The 19,820-nt window shown below is 56.9% G+C and overlaps 1 protein-coding gene across 7 annotated transcripts in view; it reads right to left on the bottom strand.

Moving 5' to 3' along the window:
- The window catches only part of TTC28 (tetratricopeptide repeat domain 28), a 638,777-nt gene that overhangs the window by 15,996 nt on the left and 602,961 nt on the right, over window positions 1–19,820 (bottom strand). For all 7 annotated transcript variants that reach the window (XM_047697785.1, XM_047697786.1, XM_047697787.1 and 4 more), the window contains 3 exons: window positions 13,970–14,114; window positions 3,298–3,477; window positions 698–1,418 (listed from right to left, as the gene is read on the bottom strand). In XM_047697785.1, the coding sequence (XP_047553741.1) occupies window positions 698–1,418; window positions 3,298–3,477; window positions 13,970–14,114 (1,046 nt within the window). The remainder of the gene's footprint in view (window positions 1–697; window positions 1,419–3,297; window positions 3,478–13,969; window positions 14,115–19,820) is intronic.

The following is a 19,820-nucleotide window of genomic DNA, read 5'->3' as shown; positions in this document are numbered from 1 at the left end:
AGAACCACCCTGCCCCTAAATAATGGAGGAAGGGGTTTCCCAAGAGCAGGAGTGCACCACGGCTGTTTTTAAGGTGAGCAGCGCAGCAGGACTTAAACACCATCTTCCCGCGCTAAGCCGCGACTTGTATGCCGTCTGTCACTCAGACGAGGACAAAAACACCACATCCCTGAACACGTTGAGAAGACAGGGCAGGGGCCCTGCAGAGAGGGGCCAGGGTCCTTGGGGAGGAAGGATCAAGCTCAGAGGCCAGGCTCCCCCCAGGCCAGCACTAGGGCCCTGGGGCGCACCTAGTCAAAAAAAAGATGACTTTAGGGGCGCCTGGGTGGAGTAGTCAGTTGAGCGTCCAACTCTTGATTTCAGCTCAGCTCATGATCTCAGGGTCCTGAGATCAAGCCCTGTGTCGGGCCCCACATTCAGTGGGGAATCTGAGATTCTTTCTCCCTCTGCCCCGCCCCTGGTCATATTCTTTCTCTCTCAAATAAATAAAATCTTAAAAAAAAAAAAAGGACTAATACCTCAGTGACAAATGACTGGTTTGGCAGAAGGTAAGAGTCTCAGCAAACACGGCCCTCTGCCGGCACCGCCCCACGCTGCCTCTCCCCAGTGCCCGGTCCTCCCCTCTCCCACCTGGGAGGCTGTGAGTACCCAGCCCTGGGCACCCCGGCAGGCACCAGCCAGCGGCCCGTGCTCCTACCTGCCCAGTTGGAGGGGTGTAGGAAGGCCTTGCTGCTCTGCACCACCTTCATGGCCTCCCCCAGGGCGGCGCTGGCTTTCAGGCCATTGAGCAGGGATGAGTAGAAGGCGTGAAGAAACATCTTGGAAGCCGCCACGGGCACAGGCCACAGAGACACAAGAACACACTGCGCGCCGGCAGCCAGGAAGGCCCGTGTCAGCGCGACGACCCCGTCAGCCGTGACCTTGCTGTTGGACTCCTGTGAGGAGCCGAGGACCACCAGCTTCACGGGAAGCCGCAGGCCCAGGACGTCGGCGGCCGTGAGCAGCAGCTCCTGCAGGGGCGGGCAGTCCGAGATGCTCTCCCCGTCGCTGGCGTCATCCTGCACCCGCAGGGACTCGGGGATCGTGTAGGGGTGGCCAAAGGAGCTCTTGCTGCCGCCAGGGTTACCATCAGCGCTGGGAGTGAGGACCAAGGCCGACAGTTTCCACGAGATGTGGGTGGCAAAGTGGACACACTCGGCCTGGGTCAGGGCACTCATGACCCGTTCTTTGGTGGCCACGTTGCCCACCAGAGGCTGACAGCCCAGCAGCTCTGACACCATGTACGCCTCCTCCTCGGCCGATGGCATGGGCCCCCACAGCCACCTGTCCATCACCGCCGACGGCAGCTTGGGGTTGCCGACAACAGCCGCCATGGACGTGGAGCTGGAGTACATGGGCGGGTTCTTCCTCAGGTGAGACTAGGAGGGGAAGACAGAGAAGCAGACCACCCCGCCCGTCAGACAGGGGCCGGGCTAGCCGGCCGAGCCGCCGGCTTCCCGTGAGCACCGGGCTCCATCCCCTCGGAGCTACACCTGTGCTCCCAATAACCTCGTTCACTCCAACCCTCAACACCGTTGGCACCGGCTGCTCATCCTACTGAGAATCACAGCTGCACTGCCGAGCTCTGGAAAATCAGGACTGGATCTCAGGAAGGGCCCTTCCCATCTGTCAAGTCCTGAGGGGCGCTGCGGCCGGAGGCGAGGGTGGAGGGTGCCGGCCTGCCCCACGCGCCTCACTCCCACAGACCTCCCTCTGGGCCCCGAAATGGGGGAGACCTACTCCTGATGAGCCAGGGCTCTGAAGGTCGACAAAAAGCAAGTCCGTCTCAGTGGAGACAGGGCTAACCTCCGCCCTGTACAGCCACCATGTGCTGAAAAGATTATACTTGTCATCTCCTTATGTGCTGCCAAAGAAAGAAAACACTGAATTATAAAATCTGCACAGAGGAGTCCAGGAAAGTTCTGATTTTCCCCCAACGAGGTCTTTTGATGTTTCCTAGGAAATATTAAGTATCAAATTATTTCAAAATAACCTGATGGCTCCATAGTGGTGATGCCTCAACTGTGGGTAGGAGAAGCGCCTGCTGGGCGTCTGTCAAGAGACGGGGCTCTTCCACTCCCTGGCCAGCCTGGCAAACAGCCAGCTTACTGTTGTCACCATGAAGCGCCCGAAACACGGGCCATCTCTGACCTCCTGGGTGCTTCTGGCAGCAGGGCAACAAGAGGCGCTCTGAGCCAGACAGCGTCCGACGAGGCCATGCAGTCAGCCACGGACATGCCAGAAACTCGAGAAAAGCATTTCTTTCACTTTGAACTGGTTCTGCCCCATGAGAAAGTTACTGTTCAGTCACAGAAAACAGATCTAAGATTTCCAAACCCCCGTGAGACAGATGCAGACTAAGTTTGAGCCATGTCAATGATCGTGGTCAACAGAAGCCACCACAGGTCCCATGGGGACCGCCCACGCCCAGGGCCCAGGGTTTGCGTTCCTGAATGAGCCACTTTCTCCCACTGGGAGGAGCTCTGTCTGACCCAGCTCTCCTCGTGGTCTGCTGGTCTCTGAGGGCATGTTCAAGTTTGAAGACGGAGCAGGACGGCCGAGGCAGCCACAAGTGCATGCCCGGCAGATCGGGGTCCATGAGGGTCTGAAGGAGTTTGGAGAAGGTTGGAAGGCTCTCTGATTGAGTGGGCACGCCAAGGGGGGTCATGGGGTGAGACCTCTGATTCTATGGACGGCCCACTGTCGCCCTCTTGATTTTCATAGACATTTCTGCTCACACTGACGCTTTTGCTGAATGAGAGCCAAAAATCTGTCCCCTGAAAGCCCCCTCATCTGTGTTCAGTTCCTTCGTTGGCCCGTGGGACCCTTTTCTCATGTGTCTGCCATCCTTGCCTGTGGCCCCTCTGCTGGGCACAGCCGGCGCCAGTCAGTGGACAGCGCAAGGGCGGTGGGCACCGGGGAAAAGCAGCTTCCTCAGAGACCTGGACTGGCCTGGAGCCTGACCCAGTCCCCTGAGGAGCTCACAGTCCTGATGTCACAGCAAAGACATTTTGAGAGAAAGGACAGAGACTGTGGCTTTTGGAGATAGCAGAGATGAGTCCGGAGGCCAGGGGGCTCTCCTCCCACCTTCAGACAGACAGACAGACAGATCTACTCCAAAGACAGCCTCCCTGGCCGCAAACTGCAGAGGGAACCTTGGGAAGAGACCACACGTTGGCCCCCTGCAGCCCAGTCTGGCCAGGAAGGCCATCCTCCAGAACCCCACAGCTAGGCACCCGCCACCAGCACGAGGCTTACCTTGGACTGTGGGCTGAGGGAGCGGATGGAGGGGACGGCAATGAGGGCGAAGCGCTCGTACAGGTACTCGTTGGAGGAGCTTCCCTTCAGGAGGGCGAAGGGGATGAGGTAGAGCTCCCCTTCCAGAACCAGGACCAGCTGCCGGTGCCGGCCCACGGGGCCGCTGGAGTGCATCAGGCCCTGCGGGGAGGCACGGGGCGCCTGAGTCAGGGCCCAGCAGGCGACGGCCTGCCCGCATGGGGCCTACTGGGTCACAAACCACATGCGCCCGAGAAGCACCTGGCAGGCCCACAGCACCCACGCGGGGAGGGTAGGTGGTGGCTTGGGGCGCTGCCCAGGGCAGCATCACCGAGTGGGGGCTTCCTCCCGTCTCACGGACCTTGCAGTAAAGGAGGTTGGGGGCCAGTCTAAGTCTGCACGGCAAGGGGAGAGACCGGGTCACCCGTCAAAGACAGGGATGTCCCACAAAGACAAGGACTGGCCCCAGCAGGTCTAGAGGAGGCAAGGAGTTGTCCCAGAAAGAGCCCTGTGTGTCATGGTGACCCCCAGAGGGCCAGGTCAGGGGATGCTACATTGGTCCAGAAACCCTAAGAGCAATGTAGGTGTGACTCTTCTCACGAGAGGCAGTGACACTGTGACCCCCAGACTGGGCTCAGGCCAAACAGGAAAGATCAAGCAGATGTTGCTGCTGCATGAGGAGATGCCGCCCAGAGCCTGCTGGGGAGCACGGGCCCAGCTCTGGCTCCGGGGGTGGTCACGGCTGGGCTCCTGTCCCCCCAGCCCCTGCTGGCTGACTGAGCGCAGTGCCCACCAGGGCGCCACTGTGCTCCGAGGGAGTGAGGATGCATGCCTGATCCGCCTGACTGCTGCCCCGGGAGCTGGGCTGAGGCTGGCACATGGCACTCCGCTAACCCAAAGTGACACGTGCCTGGCGGGCCCGTCAGTCTCTACAACCCCCTGTGGCTTTTTCTTAAAAAAAAAAAAAAAAAAAATGTAGATGCATCTAAAGAAAGCAGAAATAAAAACAGGCCAATTTGCTGGTTGTTTGCTTTAAGAGCTATTTACCGAGAAGGAGTAAAAGAATCATTGTGCGACCCAGGAAGGAGGAGGTGGGGTACGGCACACTGCTTGCTGTGGATTTCTGGATTGGCACAGGGAGGTGAGGCAGACCGGGAACCTGCAGTCAGCTCCTGGGCCTGGGGGGAGCCCCCACCATGGCCATACCGAGGCCCTCCCTGCCCCCGGCCCTGGGGAGCCACTCTGGTCTGTGCCAAGCAGACCTGAAACGTGGGCCAGAGGAGCTGGGCGATGGGGCCCTGACCTCGGTGGTGGGTCACAGCTGGAACAGTGACGACCACTCCCAGCTCAGCGAGGGCTGTCCCCCGCCACGTGCGGGCAATGCGGAGACTCAGGCCATCTGCCGTGTGCAATACCAGACCCACCCCCGGCTGATCCAGGGTCAACAGGCATTTGTGAGACAAGATGCCAGCCCCACCCTCACAGGCCTCCCCTGGACCCCCCTGCCAGGACCCAAACCCCAGTAAGTCTCTGTCAGGTGCCATCCCACAGGTCACTGATTTCCCTGGGACACACTCGGGCAAGTCCCCAGTCACAAGAGCATCCATGCATGTGAACTGAAGGCCAGCAGGGCAGTGTCAGGCAGGGTAGGGTTGTGACTGGGAGGCTGGAAGCCGTTCATAGAGGTGTTACTGGTAGGGTCTTTGTAGGCACTCTGCACACTCTGCCTGCAAGACCCTATCTGGGACATCAGACTAAAGACAGGTGAGGTCCTGTCCCTGCAGGCCACGCGATGTCTTCTCTGACAAGGAATTCTGACCTCTCTGAGGGCAGTCCATGTGGTGCTGGCCTGGGCAGAAGAGGCCCAGGGCAGTGTGGGGAGGGGGCAGTAAACAGAGAGCAAGTCTGGGGAGAGACCCGGAAGCCACCGTGGAGGACCCTGCCCAAGTTCAGACAGGGAAGCGTGGCTCCCCTGGGCTCTAAGCACCTGCTATGCACATTCTCCATGGACGAACCTCCAGGGAAGTGTCTGGAGGCAGCCTGCACCACAGGAGATGGGGCGGTGCGTGCTGGGGCTGTGCACGCTGATTCAGACAGCAAGAGACCCAGGGAGAGAAGGGAGACTTGCCGGGACTTGGTAAAGAGTGACCTCAGCGGTGAGGGGAGGGAAGGCTCTTGGAATTCTAGCCTGGAGATGGGGAGAGTTTGCTCTGAATGAACAGAGTACTCCAATTCAGAGGTCTGGGTCCTCCCAGAATGGGGGCTCGTGGCTGGGGCTGGGCTGGCTCCCGCACATGGCCCTGGGTGAAAGTCCCACATGGGACCCCTGTCCGGGCAGGAAGGAGGCGAGCACCAGCAACCCTGGCCTGCAGGCAGACGGGCTGCACAACAGACTGACAGCTTCAGTTAAAAGACGGCAGGAAAACGGATTGAACCTGTTGGAAAAGATGGCCCGGGAACGGTCTTCTGAATTCTGCCTACAGGATACATGAGCATTGCCCTTGTTCTGAAAGATCAGCTATAATCCAATGTGAACTTGAAAATGGAAAATAAAGTGATGTCTCTATCCAAATTACATATCATCCATTAGAAAAGGAAAGACAATTCAGGGAAAGGCTTCTCTGCGTCTCCATCTGTCAGTCTAGAAAGAGTATTTGCTGGCTTCTTAAGTCCTGGGTTTGAGAGATAAAAGGGCTTAGCAGCAGCCCCACACCAGCAACTAACAGAGCCCAACAAATTCCAGCAAAGACTCAGACTTTCTGACCTCTGAAGTTTCTAGAAATGGATCTTTTGAAGGAGACCACGATAACAAGGGCAGGGGTGCTGAAACCTGTCTATTCCCCCGGTGACCCTGCCCGTCCCAGGGTGTTCAGGCCCAGGATGGAAATGGGGACACGGAGTGCCCCAGCAGGGAGGGCTGGGAGCAAGGGGACTCGGGCTAAGCCCAGTCTTCACAGAGGGGGAGGGCTATTCCTTTAGCCAGTGCAGGTGGTGGGCACCGGCTGGTGGGTGTGGGTGGCTATTGTCACTTTACAGACCCTCAGCACCCTCCTGCTGCCCCATCTGCACCTGCCCAGTGACTAGATTCCTGCAGCGGGGTCTCGGCGCTGAGCTTCCTCAGTGGAGGGCACAGAGGGGCGATGCCAAGGGAAGAGGATTTCCTGCTGGCCCAAGTCAGCGGTGTGTGTGCATGGAGACACACAGCAGAGCCCAGACCGTGCCTGTCTGTGACCCTGCTGATACCCTTCCCTCGGTCCTTTCCACATGACAACCCTGGCCTGAGCCACCCATGCTCTCGGCAGGCCTCCTGCCCAGCAGGTGCCTGGACTCTCTGCACACCCTTGCCACTGGAAGAAGATCCTCTGTCCTCCTGCCCCCTGCAGAGGGCGGCCTTTGCTCGCCAGCAACTTGAGACCAGCTCCAGCCCGGCCAAACCAGCCAACATCTCTGCTATCCAGTGGGCCGAACCACATACCTTTCCCGGGGTCCATCCTTTCCTGGGTAAACTTCCTCAGCCTGAGAAAACCAGTTTCCTTCAAGCTGACTGCTACTCTTTGGCCACAGGGAATAAGTCTCTCTGTCAAACGTCCCCTGGTTGATCTACTGTGCTTTTGGTCTCCCGCCTGAGCACTATGGCGTGCACATCCACGACCTCACATTGGTGGCAAACGTCCCCTGGTTGATCTACTGTGCTTTTGGTCTCCCGCCTGAGCACTATGGCGTGCACATCCACGACCTCACATTGGTCAAAGTGGGCCGCGGTGGCATGGAGCCTGGCAGCCAGTGGGCAGTTGGGACATACTCGTCAAACGTGAACTCACGACTGTCTGCAGGTTCTTGAAATATGGTCAACATAGCCCTATAATTTTTATAGTTGACCCTTGAACATCACAGATGTGAATGGCGTGGGTCCCCTTACACGTGGGCTCTTTTCAACACACACAGGACAGGGCTGTAAATGTATTTTCTCTTCCTGAGATTTTCTTAATGCCATTTTCTTTTCTCTAGCTTCTTTGTTGTAGGATTACAGTATATAACGCACGTGACCTATAAAATCTATGTTAATCGACTCCTTGCTACTGATAAGCCTTCCAAGCAACAGTAAGCTATTAGTCGTTAAGTTTTGAGGGAGTCAGTAGTTCCATTTGAATATTTCACTGCACCAAAGACGGGCGCCCCACATTACATAGGACCCATGGTGTTCAAAGCTCAACCACACTGTTATTTTTTCCTGGGCCTCAATTTCCAGTATAACTCACCCCCTCTCTCTCTGGTGTTTATAAACATGCACGGAGCTAAAACATGTAAGGGGCCCCTCTGGAGCATCCAGCTCCAAACTTTGACCCAGGGACCTCGACAGACCAACGTCACCACCATCCATCCCTTCCTCGTGTCACCATCACCATCATCCACCAGCTATTCACTGAGTGCCCATGACGCCTGACACCTGTGGGGTCAGCCACCCGACAGTGACCCTGAAGTCCACTTTCTGAGTCTGCAGTTCTCTGAGGCACATGCCACAGATCTTGAACATATGGTTGGTGGAAATTTTGGATGCGATCACCATTTCTTGATCATTTCATGACCAGCAACACTGATCCGTTCAAAAGCACTGATACCAGCACTTGACGTTGCACGTGTCCTGGCGTCTGGTTTAAGAGCTACGTGCTCCACGCAGGTCACCATGGTTCAAGGGATCAGTCTGCACCCTCCCAGTGCAGTGAGCCTCGTTTTCACTGGAGGACATGGGAGGCCACTCGCTGTGTCACAGCATCACAGGCCAGGGAAATAAACATCCCGGAGCATGATGGGGGAGTGACAGAAAACTCCTGGGTTCAGGAGTTTCCAGGCAGATTAGATTTGGGATCAAATAGACCCCACAAGGATTCCAGAAGCAAGAACTGGCAGGCATCTGGCTACTGCAGAGCTGGCTTACAGGCCTGGGTTTTTTTCCGGACTCACATTTTTGATTGAGTGAACTGGTCAAACAGAACTTTTTTAAGATAGAGAAACCTTTTCTGGGATGTTTCCGGGAGATCTTGGCATCACAGGTGGATGTAGAGAGCCGCAGCAAGTGTCACCGTAGGGAGTAACCCTCAAACCACAACTAAAACCCACAAAGACCACAGACCCTGTAATCCAACCAGAAATGCAAGAGTCAAGGTCAATGCACTCAACGAGATTCTTTGGCTACCCCAACAACAAATCACTGGTTTGCCGGAAGAACCAATGGAGGGGAGGGCTTTGGAATTCGGGAACTGGAGGAACGTGACGAATGGCCAGCCCGAGCCAGAGGGGTCTGCCTGCCACCAGTGTCCAACTCCAGGCACACTAGCCACACCAGCCAGAGGGTCTGCCTATGGACCTCCGGGCAACAGCGGGCCTCTCATTCTTGGCTGCCCTGGGGAAATGAGCCTGCACACCCCCATAGGCAGGCATCTTCAGGGTGGGGCTGAGACGGCCGCTGTTGCACATCCACCGGAGCAGAGCCACAGCCCAACAGCGTTCACCCAGAGAGGAATGTTCCCCTCCCTGGAGGCTGCTTGCCCATTGGGCCGCTCTCACCACCAGTTTCACGGTTCCAGGCAGCTTCTCGCCTCCATATTTCCTTGTCCTAATTGGTTGTGGAAATGCTTGCTGTTCTTGGGTGATGTGGGTCCTTATTTGAATATCACAACAGATGCCTCACTCAGAAATCAGTTAGACGGGCTGGTGGCGGGGCTGCCAGCCCCGAGCATGCCCCAAGCCCTGAGCAGGCCAGTCTCAAGGGCCTCGGCCTCCGCTCCATAGTCTGGAGTGCAGGGCAGATTGTTTCTGGGGACAACTATTCCCTGACTATCTCCAAACGTTCCATCCATTTGGAAAACAGGCACCTAGATAGGCCGTCTTGTCTCCGGAGGCATCTGTTCTGGGGTGAGCTGGTTTATCAGGCTACTTGATTTTGCAAGAATCCTTTCCCCCAGAGCTGAAATTAAGGGCAGGCCCCAGTCAGAGCTGAGCTCTGCCCCTGCCTTGTACGTGTAGATGAGAGGTCTGGGGCGAATTCCCAGAGCCCCAGTGTTTAGGAAGGCATATTACCAACCTAACCAACTTGAACAGCAAGTTTTAAGTAAGTTTCTGGGGGTCCTGAAACAGACGCATCCACATAAACAGGCAGCAACCTTAATCCAGAGCAGAGGTGGCCGAGAAATACTCCTCCTCATAATCAAGGTCATTCACTCTTGCTACCTGTCCTGCAACTACGGTTTTATGACTGTAGATGTAGGAAACAGAGAATTTCAATAAATGGAAATAATGGCAAAGATGGGACTATAACTAGAATGAGACCAAACTCCAGTGATGCTGAAAGGTTCCAAAATCTGGACCTCTGGAGAATGAGTCACCCAAATCCAAGGCAATTTCCTACTCTCCATCTGGCTTCTTGATCAGAGCAGCTTCTGGCTTTGGTGAAGCCCTGTCTGCAAACTGAGGGGGTGATTTTGGACCTGAGTGAGCAAGCGGCTTCCCCTAGAGCAGCCCTGGGGGACCTCGTCACATCAGATGCATCTTCTGGAACATGGCTGCTGGCACATACTTCTGTGTGATACTGATCCCGCCATGGGACAGGACTGGTCCAGGTCTGTCCCTTCACCACAGACAGGGCCCAGAGGCATGGCTTACTGTGTTTTACTCTATTAAAATGATGAAAATTGAATGCCAGGGATGCACACAGGGTCCCAGTCTCTTTCACACGAAACCCTTGCAACTTTTCTTTGGTGACATTTTCTCCTGTGGGTATTGGACAGGGCTTGACTTAATGTCTGCTGACGGGTTACATGCAGACGTGGCTGGGCCCTCCTCGCAGACAGCTGGACAGGCTCGCCCCATCCTGACAGCAAAGGACGGCATGCTTCCAGGAAAGAGGCACGACCGTGTTTCCCTGAAGCCAAATTAAATCAAATACTGGTGCAAGCTGACGGTAAAATATTCTTCTGTTCCACTTTTCATACTGTCTGACCTACTCCCTTAGCCACAGGACTGGGGCTACACAAAGGCACTTGTTCAAATAATTACAAGCCCCATATGAAGAGGCTAATCATTTTAGTCTTGAAGTGTCAGAGACTTGTAAGCTTGGACTTTCGGTTTTGATTTGTATTTTCACTGAAGATATGGAAAAGGGTCTGGCTGGGCCTGGCAGCTGACAGCGCTGGGAGCGGGCAAGTGGATGGTGTCGTGTCGCCCTCTAGTGGCCTCCGGAGCAGGTGAGGGTGCTGGCCTCGGGCAGCAGGAGGAAGGCCCAGGCCGCCGCCTCCTCCTCTCTGCAGCCCACCCAACCTGAGCACGGCCTGTGAGCCTCAGACACGGGACAGCCACATACTCTGCCGCCTCCTCTGCCTCCAGGACGGTGTCGACCCAACACACGCCAACAACTGCTTGTGGAACGAACGGATGAAACTGTCAGTCGGGTGTCTTTACTGAAACACAGCAGATGGCAACCACTTGCCAAGGACAAGCTCTTCCTCTGACCGTTTGCTTTAACAGCCTTTGCAGGGTTTCACTCTGCGGCTCATGCGAGGCAGCCACACTCGTTCACAATATTTGGACACCTAGGTCACAAGAGAGAATACTTTCTCTCTCCGGAAGTCAGGATACATTTCCCAAGTGCACGGCTCCCTCCATGATGAGACTGTACCCCCAAAGGCGGGCGCCTGGGGCCCCGTACATCTGTCCCGAACCGCAGGCTTTGGGGCACTGGCACCGTCTGGTGGCCGGGCGCTTCCCTTCCCTGGGCAGCTCCCCCTAGGAAGCCCGACTCCGTTCCCTGCTCTAACTTGTTTAGGGCTGTAACTCTTCCCCTTCCCAGCAGCCCTGGAGGGACACAGATGTCTAGGCACGAGCTGCACTATTCCCACAGGCACATTTTTATTCTTTAAGTCACAGGGGCAAGTCCTCAGGGAGGAAAAGCACAGCTTTTATAACCCCACAGGCTCCCCAACAAGGACAACTCGAGGCTGCAGTAGCTTCTCTCCTCGGAGGAAGTACTGGATGGCGAGAAGGAGGGCTGCCTCTCCCCACCCCACAGCTTTGGACCATTCCATAAACTTCACTGAGTGTCAGCATGTACCAGGCCCTGGGCCAGCTTCTGGGGACACAGAGATGAGGGACCATCCTTGCTTTCAGGGAGTGTGGGGTGGGCAGCAAGGGGGAGGAGGGGAGGCATGCCACCAGCTAAGTTCTGAGTCCAGTGAGGTAGTGGGTGCCATGAAAGACATGGGGCATAGAGGGGACCCAGTAGCAGGGAGGTGGAGGAAGGCTACAGGGCAGTGGGAGAAGAGGGCAAGGAAGGCTCCTAAGAGGAGGAGACACTCGATCTGGGCCAGAGAGGTGAGGAGCTTGCCAACTCCACATGACCTGAGCCTCCAAGGACACGCTGGTCCCAGCCAGTCTCCAGCCTGGCCCCCTGTTCCCTTCCCCCCATCGCCAGCCCCACCAGCCCATTCCACATTCGTGGGACAAGTCATCTGGGACCTGGACACCAAAGGGAAGTGCCAAGTACCCTAGAAGGCCCAAGGGAGTGAAAGAATGGAGGGTCCAAAGAGCCTTCAGAGGACCTGAAGGGGGATCAGTGCAAAACGGAGCTCAGGGCGAGCAGAGCATGGGAGTAAGTCACCAAAATGGTCTGCTTGGCCATCTGAAGACAAATCAGCCCAAGGGTGTAGGTGTGTATTTCTCTCCAGGATGCAGCACATAAATCATGCTAAGTTAGCGTGACCTCTGAGATGCTCTGAGCTGGGGCACTCTCAGCAGCCTTGGCCCTTGGTTAAAAAGAAGACACCAAGGGGACAACAGTCCTAAGAAGGACAGGACAGGGTGTGTTGCAGGGAAGGAGAAGACAGGCCTGGGCCTCTGTGCTGACGGGACCAGAGGCCCTGAGGTGCTGGAAGGGGCAGCGACGTGGGCGCAGTGCCCCCCTCTCGCCAGGGCCCTCTTGCTGCTGCAGCTGTCCCGTGCATTCCTCACACGCCTCGAAGCCCAGCCCTGCTGGGACCTGACACGCTCTGTGGCATCGTCTCATTTTCTAATGAGGACACAGGGACTTGAGTAGGAGAAACTGCTTGGCCAAAGTCACCCATCCAGGGAAGGGCAGCGTCAGACTTGAGTCCTGACTGCCAGCCCCCCAAATTCTGGGCTCCTCACCACCCCCGGGTCCCTGAGTGAGGGAAGTCTGCAGGGCCTGGCAGGCAGGCAGCCTCCTGAAAAATACTGGGCTGGCTGACACACATCCTTGGCCGACCGGCCAGGGAAATGCATAAGCAAATATTTCCAGGGGATGAAGGCGTCGCTGTCAAGGTAGGGTTTTCTGAGGACACACTTCATCTCTGCCAGCTGGCTGAAGCGGAAGAGCGAGCCGCCGAGGGGCCACCCCAATGTCTGTGAGACAAAACTCCCACCCGGTTGCAGACAGCTGCTAGGACGCGCAGGCCTGCAGCCTGCTCTCCAAGGCCTGTCAATCACACCCTCCCCGCCCGACAGCCAGGCCCCCATGACTGCCAGCACTGTGGGCTTTCCTTGGGGTGGGTTATGGACTGAATGCCCCCAAATCCATATGTTGAAACCCTCATCCCCAGTGGGATGGTATTTGGAGGTGGGACCTTTGGGAGTAATTTGGTTTAGATGAGGTCACAAGGACAGTCCCCTCACGATGGAGTTAGTGCCCTTACAAGAAGGGGGAAAGGCCAGAACGACCATGTGAGGACACGGTGAGAAGGGGGCTGTCTGCAGCCAGAAGGAGGGCCTTTGCACCACAATTGAAGCTGCTGGCACCCTCATCCCGGACTTCAAGCTTCTGGAACCATGAGAAATAAACATCTGTTGTCTAAACCGCCCAGTTCACGGTGTTTTGTTAACAGCAGCCAGAGCTAATACACAGTCATACACGAAGCCATCTGATAGGCTCACCATTCAGATTCATAAAACCCCCAAGCCCTTTGGTCTCCCCCACCCAGTGAGAGCGCCATATCCGGACTGAAGGATGGTATCCAAAGTTCAGAGCCACCAAAACCCATCAGGAGCCATTCTCAACCTTCTCGAGAAATCCCAGCTGGAAGAGTGTCTTTGACGTCAGACTCTGCAATGGAGTCCATGGCTCCTGACAGTGGCAGAGGCCAAGGGATCTGTTCTCAGCAGAAAGCAAAGCCCTGCTGAGAGCCTCGAATAAGAGGTGGAGATGGGGAGGCCTTCCCAGCAGGACGAGGTAGGGCTGTGGCACACCCCTCTTGCCATCTGCTCGGGGCTCACACGGATGGCGTGGTTCCTCCTGAGAACTGTGGAGAGGGGCCCAGCCCTGCGCCTCCCTTGGCCCCAAAGTCTGATGAGAAGATAGGAGGGCATCACCTCTCGGGGTCCCTGACGCAGCCGAGGCCAGATTTGTCTGGCTGGAAAGGAGCAATGCTAGGCTTTAACCTGGCAGCCTGAACCTGGGGCGTCTCCCCCTTACAAGCAGCCAGCCAAGAATGCGCTTGCAGACACTGACTGGAAAGCTAGAGAGAGATGTGTGCCCCTGGTTGTCTCAGAAGCCCATTTTATATCTAAGGGGCACATGTGGGCACTGAATAGGAAACAATGCGTCCGGACGCCTCGAAGCCCCTGGGCCCCAGGGCGGGGGGACACTTACCCCTTCCATGGGCGCTATGAGCAGGTCGTACAGAGCACGGAGCGGGGGCCTGGCGAACGAGCTCTGCCTCCTGGGGAGAGAGGAGGTCCCGTCCTTGATCGGCGACATGGTGTTGCTGACCAAGCTCGTCATGCTCTGGCAGCTCCTGGGGAGAGAAGGGCCGGGGGAGTCAGCAGGGCCCACGGGGGGCCGGCGGGGCTACGCTGCTCACTCCGCAGTGCTCTGGGTCCTGGAAAAGGCAGGTCAGAGGCTGCACAGCAGGGCCCAGCCCGGCCTCCCTCCCGGCTTCGCCTTCTTCACCTTCCTTTCAGGTAATTTTCACAGAACAGTGAGCACTGACAGAAACCGCAGGGTAAACCAGCTGCACACAACAGCTTACATTTCTATGGAGTTTTTCTGCATAATCAGATATCCCAAAGTGCTGTTCAAAGGATTTAATTACATCCTCGTGTGAAGCGATTGTGTGCAGGCAAACGTGAGGACCATTAGAATCAGCGGCAGCCACCGAGCGGACGGGGAGGACAGTGCTCCCAGGCCAACTACTCTCTCGGCGGGAATGGTGGACAAGACCAGGGGTGTGCCGGCCCCAGCCCGGGGCTCGGGTCAGCGGCCGGGAAACTACCTGGGCCCCGGTGAGCACCAGGCCCTACAGGCCCCGGCCCTGCAGCTCCCGCATGGTGGGTCCGCTCGAGGGTACTTGCAGACTTGGGCTTTGCTTTTGGCTTCTGTGCGGGGGTTGCCAGGCAGTTTAATCAGTGCAGATGGCACTCTCGATCCCAAGAGCTCTGAGTTTCACACTCCCGAAACAGGACAAGACCATTCGTTCCCTTAGAAAGTGGTTCCTGGGGTGCCTGGGGGGCTCAGTTGGTTGCACGTCCCACTCTTGGTTTCAGCTCAGGTAATAATGGCAGGGCGGTGGGATAGAGCCCCACGTCGGGCTCCCTGCTCACGACGAATTTGCTTGGGATTCTCCCCCTCCCCCTCCCCCTGCTTGCTCTCTCTAAAATAAATAACTAAATAAAATCTTAAAAAAAAAAAAAAAGAAAGAAAGAGAAAAAGTAAAAGAAAGAAGGTTTCCTGACCACCGGTTACCTGCCAGACCCTGCTGTCAGCCCTGGGGGCCTCCAGAGGCCACATGGCACAGGTGGGCACAAGAGACAGCAGGCGGGAGACATGCGGGTTTCCACTGAAGAGACCAGGCTGCCCCCCACCCGTCCTGTGGCCTCAGCACAGCCTCGGGGGACATTCTCTGCATCATTGCTGGACAGTCAGTGGTATCTTAACCTTGATTTAGACACCATGTACATTTTTGGAGTCTCTGCTATGTCCTCAAGGACCCTTAAGGAGAAAAAAATGGATATTCTATGAGATACACCTCCAAGTTTTGGTAAATACTCTGGATCACTGGTGGTGGCAGCTTGAGTGTTTCCTGAGAAAAGACCAGAAGGCAGCTTTCCCTCCAGGGCCTGGCCAGGATCCATGACCATTTGTTTCAAGGTATGGTTTCTGCCCCTGGCTTCCCCCAACTCTTTTCAGCATTCTCAACAATGTCCCCCTTGACCTCAATTCCAGGGCCATGCCGCGCCAAGCCGGGAGCACCCTCAGCAGCCACCGTCCCCGCAAGAGAAGAGCAGAGGACTTGGACGCCTGGGAGCCTGCTCACATCTGTGCCTCTGTCTCGCCCACTCAGGAAACGTGTCATTACAAGCGACTGGGCCTGCGGCGCATCTTTGCCATTGGCGCCAGTGAAGCAGAGATCGCCCTGCAGTGACACTGAGAGGCACACTTAATTCCACAGAACACGCCGCAAAGAGCAATGGTCCCCTGAAGGAGAGAACCAAATTGCTCTCCAGAGGAGGTGCTCTGGCGGAACACACAGTGTCTGTCACGGGCCTGTGTGCACCCTCATCCTCGGCAGACAGAGCTCACAGCCCCCAAAGCCCGCACCGTCAGCAGGACGAGGTGGCGACAGGACCACTCAGTGCCCCCTCCCCACGCGTCTCCCTTCCCACCCCCTAGACAGGTGCCTGCCCAGATGGCGGGCTTGTAACCTGGGGGGGGGGGCACCTGAGTCTGATTAATCCAGCTGCAGGTGTCCAGGGGGAGTGCCACATCCCCAGACAATGCTGTGGCCACAGGTGCTCACCATGACTGGCGGGGTACTCCCTGGAGGCCTGAGCAGGGCATAATGCTGGCAGGGGGTGGTACCCAAACATGGTTTCTGGAAGTGGCCAAGGCAGTGCCTGGGAAGGAACATGTCTGGAGGGACCTAGGGAGCTGGGGAGGTATCTGGGGGTAGACCTGCTGGGTGCAAATCCCAGCCTGGGGCTCCAGACCTTGCTTTCTGCACCTGCACAAAGGAGAAATGCTATCATAGGCATGAAGCGTCAGGATTGGAGAAAACATCCAGCACGGAAAGTTGTCAGGAGTCTCAGCTGATGGGTCAGTGAGTGAGATAAAGACCTGGCAGGAGGGAGGAGAACACAGGCAGGATTCCAGAGCACAAGCACAGATGGCCATGGTGTCTTTTGATTGAAATCCATGAAGTTCCAGAGGCATCTAAAGGGCACAACAACACTAACCTATTCCATATGTGGCCCTGCCCATGATGGGGCAGGCCTGTGGGGTCCTCGCACCAGGCTGCGAGGAAAGTGGGCAGCTCCAGTAGAGGTCTGGGGACACCAAAGTCACAAGACTCTGACCAACTGCTGGTCAGGCAGAGCCAACAGAGGGCTTCCTGGGAGAGGGGCTTTTGATGTGGGCACCACCATCCGGAGTTAGCGTGCCCGTGGACAAGGTGGAGGCCATTCCGAGCTAACGGAACAATGTGGGTGGGGAAAGGCACAGATGTTGGGGGACAGAGACTGGAGCGCCTGGGGTGATGAGTGTGGGGGACAAGCATGCCAGGTGGGCCTGGGGCTCTGGGATTGTGCTGTGGGGAGGCCAGGTACCACCTTAAACATCAGGCTTGCCTGAACAGGAAGCTCCTGCCCCAAGCTAATTCCTTATTCCCACTAATCTCCAGGGCTGGACTTTGCAGAGCAGCCATGATCAGGCCATGTGATACCCCACCCTCACTCCTGGCCGGTCTGATGGAGAACCCGTCAGATGCCTTTGACCAGGGCTGGTAAATACACAGTCGATAGAGGCATCTTTTTGCTCCGAGCAGGTTTCCCAGGACACCCTCTCTGAGCATCTGTTTCCAGGCAGTGCAGACTCTTCAAGAACCAGGACCTGGGCACCCCAGGTCACACAAACCTGCCAGGGGCTAGGCCCCTTGTTCGAGCCTCAGCTGAACCCCTCCCTGCCTGTGGCACCTTGGTCCTGTTCTCTCCCCAGCTGTCAAGCCCATGCTCACATCATCAATCCCTGATAATTTCCACCCCTGGATGCCATATGAGCATGATCTCTCACACTCTCACCCTAGTCCCTCTCGAGCGCTGGTGGGTCACGGATGAACCGTTTCCGGAGCAACAGCTCCCGGGCCCTGATCCCCTCCTGGGTGGGTACACCTGGACCCAGAATGTGGCGGCTTACACTGGTCAGCCAGGGAGCCCCAGAGATCAAACCTCCGATCTGTGCTTCTGTTCAGGGGAGGACACCTATCCCTAAAGATGCCATTTTCTTTATTCTTTTTTGTTTTTTTAATTTATTTATTTGACAGACATGGATCACAAGTAGGCAGAGAGGCAGGCAGAGAGATGAGGCGGGGAAGCAGGCTCCCCGCTGAGCAGAGAGCCAGATGCGGGGCTCGATCCCAGGACCCTGGGATCATGACCCGAGCCGAAGGCAGAGGCTTTAACCCACTGAGCCACCCAGGTGCCCAAGATGCCATTTTCAAGTGAAAAACAAAAGCCCCCAAATACTCCATTCAACTTTAAACAAAAACCGAACAACCCGAAACCATCATTTGAAGTCACAGTTAATCCAAGCAGCTCTCCCCCTGGGGCTCCATCCCAGGACCCTGAGATCATGACCTGAGCCAAGGCAGACGCTTAACTGACTGAGACCCCCAGGTGCCCGGTCTCTTCTAGTTTTAATAAATTAAAAATCTACTCACTGCTAGGAAACCGTTGAGGCTCTTTTGGCCCACGGCCCCAGCCCCCAGAGCCGGAAGCTCTGCAGTCCTCCCCGCAAGCGCCCTGTGTGCCTGCAGCTTTCAAGTGCCATCACCTGCCCCGGACAGGGGGCGCTGTGGACACAACCACCTCGGAGAGGGTCGAGTCATGGCCAAATGGCAGGAGGTCCCCCGGGGCTCTGAGCCCCAGCTGGCAGTGGTGGTGGGTGAGAACTGGTGTGTGGGATGAGGAGCCTCGGGCTGTCCTCGCAGGCACACCTGCCTCCTTCCTGGTGCAGCCACCACGTTGTGAAAGAACGGCCAGGGGGTGGGCGGAGGATCCTCCACGGGGGGAGCTTGCTGACTGCGCGCCGCGGTGCCTTCTGCGGGACCTTTCAGCCTGGCTGCCTTCTCTCTGCCTCGAAATCTGACTGGAAGACAGAGAATGGTGCCTTCCACTTCTCATAATGGGAGCACAGACACAGCTGCACACACTTGCCACATGGCAGGAGGGTGAGCCACAGGAGGGGTGCATCTAGACCCCTGCCAGGTCCGCCGCATCCACACCCCCTCAGGTCACTATAGTCGTGGTTGTTCCTCCTTTACAGATAACGAACTAAGGCTCCAAAAGAGTAAGAGACCTGTACAGGCCAAAGAGGAGGGTATGAGCCAGCCAGACCTCCCACCTGGTATGGGAGGGGTTTTCGTGCGCCCTCCCCGCCTTCAGGACTCACTGAAGGACCTGCCTGCCTGCACTTGCCTCCGACCCCGACCTTCCCCGCTGCTGGGTCCCTACAGGTGGAGTTGACTGTAGGCAGCCCCTCCTGGGAGCTGCTCTGCTTCCAGCTTTTTGGGAGCGACCCGGCTGTCGGGATTCACAGCTGCACCACCGCACAGCGCCAGCAGGTGGCACTGGCCCCCTTTCCTCAAGGCCCGTCCATTTATTGCTAGGGACCCCGCGGGGCTAATTGACAGCCTAGCTCTCGGCAGAGAGATTTTCTCACACCACACCGTCTTTATTAGCTCATTCCTCAGATGGTTTTTATTAATTTACTTCTGGAGAAATATTCGTTTTCTCCCCTGCACGGCTGTCTGGGTGGTAGCAGGGAAAGGAGAGGGAGCAAGCCCGGAGCCGGGGAGGAGGGAGCCCGGCAGGCAGGGTGGAAGCTGCTCGGCCTCTGCAGGAACAGAATGCAGGGCCGGACATGATGTGTGAAGCGCTACCGATGAGCAGACGCATCGGGGCGTTGTTGATGTCTCCGCAATGATGACAAACACCAGGCGGCCTGGGCGGCCCGGGCTGTTCATGAATCTCCTTCCACGGATGAAGAAATCTATTCCCCAAAAAGGGCAAGTTCTAACTGGGACGGGCCTGCAGAAGACCCTGGGTGCTCAGACTCGCTCCGGCTCACACAGCACACGGCCCAGCCGTGGCTGTCCGGGCTGGGCGTGTGTTCCTGCCCAGTGAACCAGCCGGGCCCCAGGGGAGGCGGAGGGGGACACCGCGAGGCTCCACCCAAACTGCAGGCACCAAGCCAGTCGCCCCTCCCATCAGGGCCCCGTTGGAGGGGGCAGTTAGGTCACTGGGCACACAGCTGCACATGCTAAGCACCCAGCCCTCCACACACACGCTGGGTTCTCATGCTTTCATGTTCATAGCAGACTAGCAGGTGAAAACAAGGGAGCAGGGGCCGGACCCTCCCTTGGGAGAGACTACAAAGGGGCCCCCCTCAAACCTGACCACTCCAGGGATAGCCAGAGCCACTAGGCCGTGAGATCCTGTCCCTCCTGTTT

This window comes from Lutra lutra, chromosome 12 (genome assembly GCF_902655055.1).
Source record: "Lutra lutra chromosome 12, mLutLut1.2, whole genome shotgun sequence".
NCBI lineage: Eukaryota > Metazoa > Chordata > Mammalia > Carnivora > Mustelidae > Lutra > Lutra lutra.
The sequence above is the reverse complement of the archived record's forward strand: the minus strand, read 5'-3'. Positions and strand labels throughout refer to the sequence as shown.